The sequence below is a fragment of the Rutilus rutilus genome (assembly GCF_951802725.1).
Source record: "Rutilus rutilus genome assembly, chromosome: 16".
Classification (NCBI taxonomy): domain Eukaryota; kingdom Metazoa; phylum Chordata; class Actinopteri; order Cypriniformes; family Leuciscidae; genus Rutilus; species Rutilus rutilus.
In genome coordinates this window covers 32,960,199-32,972,381 of record NC_140224.1, presented here as the reverse complement: position 1 = coordinate 32,972,381, position 12,183 = coordinate 32,960,199, and the positions used below count along the sequence as shown (strand labels likewise).

At 36.8% G+C, this 12,183-nt stretch overlaps 1 protein-coding gene across 14 annotated transcripts in view; it reads left to right on the top strand.

Moving 5' to 3' along the window:
* Positions 1-9,936, top strand: part of jakmip3 (Janus kinase and microtubule interacting protein 3) — a 41,469-nt gene extending 31,533 nt beyond the window's left edge. For 4 of the 14 annotated variants that reach the window (XM_084433571.1, XM_084433570.1, XM_084433567.1 and 1 more), the window contains 14 exons: positions 632-748; positions 823-951; positions 1,736-1,819; positions 2,710-2,772; positions 4,157-4,255; positions 4,528-4,626; positions 5,798-5,857; positions 5,970-6,035; positions 6,141-6,209; positions 6,899-6,976; positions 7,111-7,317; positions 7,545-7,610; positions 7,798-7,863; positions 9,480-9,936. In XM_084433571.1, coding sequence (XP_084289697.1) covers positions 632-748; positions 823-951; positions 1,736-1,819; positions 2,710-2,772; positions 4,157-4,255; positions 4,528-4,626; positions 5,798-5,857; positions 5,970-6,035; positions 6,141-6,209; positions 6,899-6,976; positions 7,111-7,317; positions 7,545-7,610; positions 7,798-7,863; positions 9,480-9,632 — 1,356 coding nt within the window. In that variant the 3' untranslated portion in view covers positions 9,633-9,936. Of the gene's footprint in view, positions 1-631; positions 749-822; positions 952-1,735; positions 1,820-2,709; positions 2,773-4,156; positions 4,256-4,527; positions 4,627-5,797; positions 5,858-5,969; positions 6,036-6,140; positions 6,210-6,898; positions 6,977-7,110; positions 7,382-7,544; positions 7,611-7,766; positions 7,864-9,479 lie in introns of all 14 variants that reach the window. The other 10 variants (XM_084433563.1, XM_084433565.1, XM_084433569.1 and 7 more) reach the window with 5 other exon arrangements.
* The last annotated feature ends 2,247 nt before the right edge of the window (positions 9,937-12,183 follow it).

Below are 12,183 nucleotides of genomic sequence, written 5' to 3'. Positions count from 1 at the left end.
ATATAAAGCATACAGATGAAATCAAGCATAAAAAAGAAAAAGAAATTGTTGGCAAAAAAACTAAACCTAAAAATTAATTTCCAATCATCAAAATTCAATTTCCAATCATCAGAAAGCATAAATACATTATTATTTTTTATTACCGCATAATTTTGTAATACATTATCCAATCTTATTCTCGTATACTATTATTATAAAGACTAAAGTTACATCGCTCTTACATTACATTATTCTTGGTTATGCATCTATTTGTATAATCATTGTTTGTATATGATATTTTCTTTCAAATAATATTTTCTTTTTTATTTGTTTGCATTTTAGCTATTTTTGAAGTGATGCACTTTTAATTATGCATTCATTTTTAATGTTTACATAATATATTATCATTTGAATTATGCATTGATTATGCATTTATTTTTATATTAATATAAAGTATTTACTTTTTATACAATGACGTCATCTTATTAATTTAGCACCACTGCATTGATTACGGCTGGTGATGTTTGATTTGACTCTTTTAAATTATATTAATACTCAACATTACAGATTATATTTTGTGTGTGTGTGTGTGTGTGTGCTTCTGTATATTTAAACTTTGAGTCAAAAATCCTCTCTCGCTCTCTCTCTGTAGCCGGTGGTGGAAACGTTTTTTGGCTATGATGAGGAAGGCTCTATAGACTCGGACGGCTCCTCCATTTCCTACCACACAGACCGGACGCCCTGCACACCAGACGATGACCTCGAAGAGGTGCGTGTGTGTTTGTGTGGGTGTGAGTGTGTCTGTAAACTATAACTGTAAGCGTGTCCTCTCCCTGTGCTTAGGGAATGGTAAAGGAGGAGACAGAGCTGCGATTCCGTCAGCTGACGATGGAGTATCAGGCTCTTCAGCGCGCTTACGCTCTCCTGCAGGAGCAGGTGGGAGGAACGTTTGATGCAGAGAAAGAGCTCAAGGTAAAGCATTTCACATATTTATATATTCATTCTCTTAACAACAACAACATCTCAGCTCTTTGCAGATGGCTGAATAGTTCATCATCATCATCATCATCATCATATGAATAGGATTTTCTTCGGTATTACACTGTGTTTAGTGTCATTAACTGTCATTAACAAGTCAAGTCATCTTTATTTATATAGCGCTTTTAACAATGTTTCAAAGCAGCTTTACAAAGATAAACGTATAATTTAAGGTAACAGAGATTGTTTTGGCTTCATAGCGGTTCTTTAATAAAGTTATTTTCCAGCTAAAGTTAGTTTTGATTGATTCGCTTCCGTCGCAACGATCATTTGTTATTAAATTAGGGGCCGCTAAGACGACACCATTCTCTCTAGCCTGAGGTGATCAAGCTTTAGAAGCTATTTTGACCACTATGAGTGACAGTCAGTCACCAGGTCTCGAATTAAAAATGTTTTCAACTAAATGAAATGCCTCTAAAAAAATTATTTTTGGGTCACATCATAAATTATTTTTCAACCCCTCTCCAATCGCTGATAAGCGACCATTTTACAGAATCGAATCAATTCCTGATAAGTAACCTTTTTTTTTTTCTTCCTAACTGAATGTCTCGTTTTAAAGTAAAATGGGTTGCAAATGGCTTTTTTCTTTTCTTTTTCTTACAAACATGCAAAAAACGATTTATGACAATGACCAATTCAATTCAAAGATCGTGATGGTGCTACTGCAGATCGATCTTACCTTCACATCAGTGTCTCTGTTCTTTGTTATCTGTTTTAGACTCGTGAGCAGCTTCAGGCCGAAATGTTCCGGTACCAGACCAGAATAGCAGATCTGGAGTGTGTTCTGAGTCATCAGGGACAGGTAAAACACCAGCGCTGCCAACGCATCCATGTTAGAACTGCAAAATGTCATTTAGCACAGGTGTATTTGTACAGTTCCACTCATAGACTGTAAAAAAAGATGGACGACGCGTCTCCACTTCCTTCCACTGTAGAAAAAGGAAGTGAAAATATCCCAGAGCCGCGTTATCAAGGTCCCGCCTGTACTCACGCTCACAGAAACCATCTTCGGAAAAAAATGATTTGAAGCGTAATTGGATTTTTTTCAATTTGGCTTTGCGTCCCATTGGATAACAGGTGGAGGGTGGGGTTTATAAACCAGCCACCAGGGGGCGATCAATTTTGTGCCTTCACTTTTCAGGATGTGTGCAGCACACTTGGCTCCACTAAAGACTGTGATAACACGTTTCACATGTGCACACTTGTTAGGAGACGTTCCCGTTTGGTTGCATGTGGAAACACAGCAGTTACATCAAAGAATATAATACACAACAACCTGGAACTTTTGCTGTGGAACTATTGGTCCCACTAAAAGAAAATTTGTATCTATAATCAGACATGATAAATATGTTTTGCGGTGACTTTCCAACTCCCTGCTTAGTTTTTAATATTTTTTTCCATCTGAGGGGGCCGCTTAGTCTAAGTCAAAGGGTAACACACACACACACACACGATGGCAGCCTAAAAGTATTCCCTAAACGTAGAGAATGTGAAAGCTGATTAGAAAGCAGTGCTGGCTATACATCAGTGTGGGCTGTGAGCGTTACACACGCGGCTGAAATTGTTCTGGGATCAGATATGCCACTGACGGAGAATAATTCTGGGAGAGAGTTTGAGAGGATTTTACACGATAAGATCTGCTAACATCAGTTTATTCAAATCATTTGCATTCAAATTATGTGCATTTTTCAGGACATGAAGTGGATTGAGGAGAAACAAGCTTTGTACCAACGCAACCAAGAGCTTGTAGAAAAGGTGGGAGCAGTTTCTGTTTGTCAGACCAATGGAAGATGAACATCAGCAGAGCATGTTTTCAATTGAAGTAAATCTCATTAGTCATTTGTTTAAAATGTTTCTATTAATAACACCGTTTAAAAGGACAGTTCACCAAAATATGATTTACTCACACTCATGTCGTTCCAATCAAGTATGATTTTCTTTCTTCTGTGGAACGCAAAAGAAAATATTTAAAGCAGTTTTGGTTTCCAAAAAAATAACTGTTTGTTACCAACATTCTTCGAAATATCTACTTTTGTGCTCCACAGAAGAGTAAATTCATACAAAGTTCTGTGCATGTTGATACGTCCTTAACTCAATCTGTTTGCAGTAGGATCGTTCTCTATAGACCTTATGCACCAGAGAAACAAGGGCGCCGCCATCTTTGGAAAATTGTCTTTTAACTTCCGTTTTGCGGTCGCTCTGTATATTTATATGGCATTTATGTCCAGGAGTAATTAGCTTTTTAAGTGGATTTACTTAATGTAAAGTTAACGAAAGTTATCATGAGGACTGTAATGTTTAAAGCAGATGTCTTAACAAATGTAAATCGACCTGGAAGATTTTAAAACGAGCCGTTCATTAATAAACACGCAAAACGCTGTGAAAATACAGACCGGAAGTCAAAAGACAATGAGCGCAGCGCTGAAAAGGTGCGGAGCTACATAAGGTCTATAGGGCAGAGCTGAGTGGCCAATGAGCTCACTTCTCAACTTTCAAATACTTGGTCAGCGTTTGCTGTTACAGTTTGCAGTGTGGTTTCAGAAACCCTCCACCTCCCCCAGCTCCACCTGTATAGATCTGCAATTCATGAATGCTATATTGTACAACAGCAGCATGTCTTACTTCCTCACAGCAGTGTGTTGTTGAATGTATTGTGAAGCGCTTTGAGTATCCAAAAAAAGCGCTATATAAATGTAACAAATTATGAATTAATTATTATTGGCAGTAGCAAGTCCCGTACTTGCTCTGGAGCAGCAGCACTAACAGCAGCAGCGTAGCAGATTTATTCAGCCAAGACCAAACATATCAACATTGTCATATCCATTACCATGCCAAACACTCAGAGTTGTCATGACAGAAATATAGTTTTGGAACGACATGAGGGCGGACTATCCCTTAAGTTTTTAAAGTTTGACCTGTGTGACTTTAGAAAACTTGGTGTAAAGACAAAAACTGCTTCTTTGTTCAAGTTTCAAAGCCAAACAGCCACCAAATTATAGGAATGACCCTCTTTCTGTAGTTCAGCAGTGGTGTTAATTAATTTCTCGAAGCCGCTTTCAGGCTCTGAACGCAGCTCATTTGTTATCTCCGACAGTTGTTCTGCTTTTTTAAACCAACATTTTATGTTTTTGGTTCCCAGATTAAAAACATGGAGATGGAGGAGACGCGACTGAAAAATGAAATTCAGGATGCGAAAGACCAAAACGAACTCTTGGAGTTCAGAATTCTTGAGCTTGAAGTGAGTCTGACTGAAGATCTTTCCAAAATCTGTCATGTGTGAATTTCACACACATTTAGGGGCCTGTATTACAAAAACTTCCTTTCTTAATTCTCGACTTATAATTTGAAAATGTTCGATTTCTGAATTAAACTTACCATGGTTACTAAACAGATACACTGTGATACAGTGTAAAGTAAGGATTCTGAGTTCAGATATTTCTGTACTGCAGCCCCAGGAACAGAACCACAGATTATGTGTAAGAATAACAGTGATGCTCCTTTTTTCTCCAGGAAAGAGAGAGAAGATCTCCAGCCATAAACTTCCAGAGCATTCATTTTGCCGAGGGCATGAGTCCTCTACAGATCTACTGTGAGGCAGAGGGTGTTACTGTGAGTTACCCTGAACGATATGCCTCATGTCTCTAAAGAGAGACCGGGGCTAGTTGTCACACGGGAGTAACTACTGTAGAAGGTTTTAATAATGAACGATCAGGTTGGGGCAAGTTGTCACAATGGAGGAAGATTAAAAAAATACAAATTCAATGTTTTTTATACATTAATTAAAGTGTTTGTTCGAAAAAATTATTGTTTCCTTATTAAAATATTTACTTTTTAATAATTGTTTTACTCATTAAAACTTTTTTAAATGTTTTTATTTTATGATTTACTCCATATAACACAGATCCTCAGCATAATGCAGATATGTTGTGCCTTTTTACTTTGTACAGTATTTTACATTTCAGAAAAATATATATATTTTCAAATAAACTAGGTTTTCATTGTGACAACTTACCCTATATGTGACCCTGGATCACAAAACCAGTCATAAGTCGCACTGGTATATTTGTGGCAATAGCCAACAATATGGGTTTGTATGGGTCAAAATGATCGATTTTTCTTTTATGCCAAAAATCATAAGGATATTAAGTAAAGATCATGTTCCATGAAGATATTTTTTAAATTTCCTACCGTAAATATATAAAACATTTATTTTTGTGAATGAATGCGGCACAATCGCGAACATAAATGGACAACTTTAAAGGTGATTTTCTCAATGTTTGGAATTTTTTTGCACCCTCAGATTCCAGATTTTCAAATAGTTGTATCACGGAAAGATATTGTCCTGTCCTAACAAACCACACATCAATTGGAAGCTTATTTATTCAGCTTTCAGATCATGTATAAATCTCAATTTAAAAAAAATTGACCCATATGACTGGTTTTGTGGTCCAGGGTCACATATAAGTGAGAACACTATTATGTCATTCTGTTTTACAATTATCTGAACATCTAGACACTGAAGAAACTACTTAAAAGTGCCACAGATAACACCTTGACTAGGTTTTAATTTCTTTAAGGTTATTGTTGATGTTTATAGCACATACAGCTGAGAAATCGTTTGTTTTTCGCGCTAGTTTTCGGTTTAGTTTTTCAGGTGGAACTGATATCAGACCAAACACCTAACAGACTATCAGTGATCCAGATCAGATCTAATCTGCTGGTGTCTGGCGGAGGATTCATGGCATAATATCTCTCAATGAAACTCTTTCTCACACTACAGGAAATTGTGATCACAGAGCTGATGAAGAAACTCGATATTCTGGGGGATAACGCCGTAAGTGTATGTTGATTTCATATGTAAATGTGTGTGTTTACACATGCCTGGGTGTGTCTGCTACACATGCATATTTCTGTCACTGATGTCTCGCCTTTTCATTGGACGGCGCACACAGAATCTGACCAATGAGGAGCAGGTGGTGGTTATTCATGCCAGAACGGTATTAACTTTAGCAGAGAAGGTATGTCTTCTTTAAAATTATCTTATTTTATGTGAATTTCTTGCTGTTTTGCTGATCGTTTCATGAATGCCAGTGTTTGTCTTTTAACGTCTCTGTTGTGTCCAGTGGTTAGAGCAAATCGAAGTCACCAAGTCAGCGTTACAGCAGAAAATGTTGGACATAGAAAGTGAAAAGGTAAATGCATCCAAATTCATTACACACACATTCCTCTTATTTTACCCCAAAATAAAAGAAAAACGGTAACACTAGTTTAGGGTCCTGTTCTCACTATCAACTAGTTGCTTATTAGCATCCATATTACTAGGATGGCTGTTTATTAGTACTTAAAAAGCACAAATTAATGTCTTATTCTGCATGACCATATTCTACATCCCTTAATCCTACACAATACCTAAACTTAACAATACTAACTATTGATAAGCAGTAATTAGGAGTTTATTGAGGCAAAAGTCATAGTTAATAGTATGAATTGGACCCTAATCTAAAGTGTAAAAAAAAAAAAAAAAAAAGTATTATTTAAAAAATAGGTTATAAGTTTTATAATTTTTTATTTTATAGTTTTATTATATATATATATATATGTATTTGTATTTTTTATTTTATTTATTTATTTGCAGTAAAGAGAATTTGGTCAGGATTTTTATCTTGTTTTTTTTTTTTTTTATGCAAAATATATTTTGAAAATATATTTATATGTTTAAAAAAATATATATTTCCCCCTGTTGATTTTGGCTGATTATGACCTAGAGTCCCAGACATGTTCTTTATAATCTTCATCAGATTTACTCACCAACAGGATGACTTTTGTCAATGCTGTTTTATATATCAAAATGATTATTTCCTCGTGTCATTTTCCTCCAAAGAAACTCTTTAGCAATCAGAAAGGATACTTAGACGATGAATTAGACTACAGAAAGCAGTCTTTGGACCATGCGCATAAGGTAAGGACTGTGTATCATGTTTTCTGTGTGACTGCAGAGGAGTGTTACTCTATGATGAGATGCAGTTCTGTCTTCCTGTGCCCTCTGGTGGTCATGCTGGTCATCTGCGGCCCACACTTCTGTGTTTCTCTCAGCGTATCCTCGAGTTGGAGGCGATGCTGTTTGACGCGTTGCAGCATGAAGAGACGGGTGGTAAGGTGTCCGAGATGCTGACCGAGCAGGACCGTGATTCGCTGAGGGAAGCCGTCGATCAGTGGAAGAGGCAGGTCTTGAGTGAATTACGAGAGCGAGATGCGCAGATACTCAGAGAGAGGATGGAGCTGCTACAACATGCTCAAGCGGTACCTGTCTGCGTACATCTATAAAAGTGGAAGAGATCGTGCTTATTTTTATAGCAATGCAATGGTATATATGGATACTGTACATTTTAAATGTGTATATTTGCTGTTTTGACCAGTAAATAACCATTCATTTTGCATATGCAAACACCACTTTTTCTGCCGTAAATATGAAGCTTCGGGATTTAGTGTTGCCTATTTGTTAGCTAATGATTTTCCTGTCTCAACAGAGGATAAAAGAGCTGGAAGAGTGGATAGAGACACAGAAACGACAGATAAAGGAATTAGAAGAAAAGGTAATCATATAGACCACTCATCTATCGTTTTCTTTCAAGGTCTGCACCATCATCTTTTCCAATAATATTTTTTGTCTCTTTCTAAATGTACTGTTTATTCTCTCCTCTTTGTTCCGTTGTGTTGTTTTTTGCGTTCGTTTTTGTTTCCATGTTCAGTTTTTGTTTTTATTTTTATTTTTTTCTTTAGCCTTCATTCTTTGGTCGTAGCTCTGCCAGAAAGCAGGAAATGGTGTCATCAGATCAGTGGACCCTGGTAATACATGACAGCTCATACACAACACTAGATAATAGGACTTGCATGCAACAGGATTTATGTTCTCTATTGTACAGTATATATATTTCCTCTTTCCTCTTAAACTAAATTCAAATTAAAAAAAGTTAATTTAAATTGCAGTAATTTTTCACAATATTACGGTTTCTACTGTATATTTAATCAAATAAATGCAGCCTTGGTGAGCAAAAGAGACTTATTTCAAAAACATTTTACTGACCCCAAACTTACAGTATGAACTGTAGTCTTGCTGTGTGGTTTCTAATGTGTTTTGGATGGATGGACAGACTGACTAATAGATGGATGAACAGATGGACTGATGGACTGGATGGATGGACTGATGGACTGATGGATGGACGGATGGACTGAAGAATGGATGGATGGATGGATGGATGGATGGATGGATGAATGGATGGATGGATGTGTGGATGGACGGATGGATGTATGGATGGACGGATGGACTGAAGAATGGATGGATGGATGGACGGATGGACTGATGGATGTATGGATGGATGGACTTGATGGATGGACTGAAGAATGAATGGATGGATGGATGGATGGATGAATGGATGGATGTATGGATGGACGGATGGACTGATGGATGTATGGATGGACGGATGGACTGATGGATGTATGGACTGATGGATGGACTGAAGAATGAATGGATGTACGGATGTATGGATGGACTGAAGAATGAATGGATGTACGGATGTATGGATGGACGGATGGACTGAATAATGAATGGATGGATGGACTGAAGAATGAATGGATGTACGGATGTATGGATGGACGGATGGACTGAAGAATGAATGGATGGATGGACTGATGGATGGACTGAAGAATGAATGGATGGATGGACTGATGGATGGACTGAAGAATGAATGGATGGATGGATGGACGGATGGACTGACAGATGGATGGACTGATGGACTTATGGATAGACTGAAGAATGGATGGATGGATGGATGGGTGGACTGACGAATGGATGGATGGATGGACGAATGGATGGATGGACTGGATGGATGGACTGGATGGATGGATGCATGGATGGACTGATGGATGGACGGATGGACTGAAGAATGAATGGATGGATGGACGGATGGACTGATGGATGTATGGATGGACTGATGGATGGACGGATGGACTGAAGAATGAATGGATGGATGGACGGATGGACTGATGGATGTATGGATGGACGGATGGACTGATGGATGTATGGATGGACTGATGGATGGACGGATGGACTGAAGAATGAATGGATGGATGGACGGATGGACTGATGGATGTATGGATGGACGGATGGACTGAAGAATGAATGGATGGATGTATGGATGGACAGATGGATGTATGGATGGACGGATGGACTGAAGAATGAATGGATGGATGGACGGATGGACTGATGGATGTATGGATGGACGGATGGACTGAAGAATGAATGGATGGATGGACGGACGGACTAACTAATAGATGGATGGACTGATGGACTTATGGATGGACTGATGGATGTATGGATGGACTGAAGAATGGATGGGTGGATGGACGAATGGATGGATGTCACCAGGTTGTAACTAAATGTCGTGTTTTTCTTGTGATCACAGGCCTCAAGTGTTCTTCTGTCCCAGAGGAAGAGTGTCACACACGTGCCATCAGGGGTCTCAGCGATCTCCTCTGTGCTGATACACTCTGGAACATGGACATGGAATATGGTGCTGTCTATCTTGTGGACTTCTAAACAATTTTTATCCTCCTGACCTTTTGAACTATGCTTTGTGTGAGCTCTTTGCGTGTGGAATTTAAGGACTCTTAAATTGAAACGCTCTCTCCTTTCCCTGCTGAGCAGGTGGTGCTGGAGGCTGCTTCCCTTTGGAAGCCTGATGGAATGAGAGATGTTACGTTAAAAACCTTCCTCCCACTGTTTACACTCACTCCGCTTGGGTTCCCGGTGGCACTGGCCCTTCCTCCTGAGCTGAGAGTTAAATCCTGGAATTAAAATTATGTCTGGTTTTTTTAATGTACAGGAACAGTGTTTCAAATAAATTTCTCAGAGGAAGACAGAAAAACTAAGAGGATGTTTCTGCATCTTTTTCTATTCATTTAAAAAATAAATTACCACGGTGGATTCTGAGGTAAATAAGTGCCTCTGAACGGCCTCAAACTCAAGGTAAGCCTGATTTGTGCTTATACTTTGAATATGGTTAGCTTTAAGTCTATGTATTGTTTGCTTATAATGTGCGGGAAAGGGTGATTGTAAAGTGCAAATATATATATATATAAATATATATATATATATATATATATACATATATATATATATATATATATATATATATTAGATAGATAGATAGATAGATAGATAATATAAATATTATATAATATTGAATAAGTATTTATAATAAATATAGTAAAGTATATTGATTTTCATATTTGCATAAATCCAAAAAAGTTTGCAAATAACACACTTATTTTACGTCTACGGAGATGTCACAATATTATTGTTATTATATTATATTACTAGTAGGATTTTTATGTTATACTAATTCTGTCAGACAGTATTTAAAAGTTCTTCCTCTAGTTTTCTGTAAAAATATAAATATATAGAAATGCGCAGGCTAAATATTTTTTTTAAATACTCTAAAATAGCATGTATTTTTACTCTTTAATGATGATTTTATATATATATATATATATATATAGTATCTTTGTTGTGTTAATATGAATACAAATGATAATAATTTAGTAAAAAATAAAGCGATAAATAGATACGTAGATATATTTATATAAATAAGTAATATAAATAAAATGATAAATAATATTTGTAAAAAAATATATAATGTATATTTTGTAAAGTCTGAATTGTCATGGTTTTTTTTTTTTTTTTTTTTTTATAAATATTTAAGTGTCTAGTACATATTAAAATGGTTACTAAAAAAGATTTCTTCTGAAGTTGTAAAGCAATAGTGAGGTCTAGCACAGAGTTGAACAGCTGAGCTTGTTGTTTTAGAAACTAAACTAATAGACATTCATGATTTTATGAACCTGGCATGTCACTGAGCTCCTAGTTGAACTACACTGATCTCTCTCTCTCTCTCTCTCTCTCTCTCTCTCTCTCTCTCTCTCTCTCTCTCTCTGCTAAAATTCAACTCTGCTGTGGACGAGAGAGATAATGCTAAAATCGAGGTTTTTGCCTCCGGCGGGTTCTTCCATCTCACTCTGTTACATCTGCCACAAGAAATGCCATTGCATTACAATCAAAGAGAAACCCAGGAAGAAAATGCTCCGGAATATGGGCTGTGGCTCACAGATACCCACGAGTCCTTTGTGCTTTCAGAAATAAGGAAGTGAGAAGTAGATGTCTTTTACGATCATGGTCTTTGAAGCTTCTTTGAAACTCCTTAACTAGAAAACATGCTGGGGAAAATAAATCATTTTTGCTACATGATGTGAATTTAGAAATAGCTTTTGATATGGAAATAAACCGCATTTTGAGTTTATTCACACATGCACTTTCCTGCTAAAACTGGTCATGGAATGTATGATTGATTGTGGCTGTTGCTGTCGGTGCTTTTATTGTTTTGACTGAGATATTACACAGTTGTTGACAATGTATATTTTATGGATCCATTTAAATGTGCACATAAAAAGTGGCGAGATCATCTCTTCGGTCAGGTATGAATGGAGATGAATCATGTATCTGTTAGATTAGATGAAATGCAAACCCTCTTTCCTCAGGCTATTCTTAGACTTCAGCTATTGTGCTTTTATATGACCCATTCTGTCTGTAAAGTGTTTAACGCATTCACTCCCAGAGGCATTCAGCTTATGGAGCAGGACTCCTTGTCCTTTGGGCACATCTTCAACCCTCCAGATGGACTTTCCCAGATCTCCACATGCACAGATGAGACAGACGACATCTGCATGCATTTGGTAGAATTAGCTTCTGTCTGTTTAACATGAATTGCAATTTCCTAATGCAACCCATGAGCTGGAGGATCAGAACAGATACATCACTAAATTATTAAAACTTATTGCTTGTTGTTTTTCATAAATGATTTTTATATATATATATATTTGTATCATTATACATGCAGTTTTCAAGATCTCATAATATTTTTTATGAATGCTCAAATTAAAAAATTAAAAAAAAATTGGATGGATGGATGGATGGATGGATGGATGGATGGATGGATGGATGGATAGATAGATAGATAGATAGATAGATAGATAGATAGATAGATAGATAGATAGATAGATAGATAGATAGATAGATAGATAGATAGATAGATAGATAGATAGATATGCACT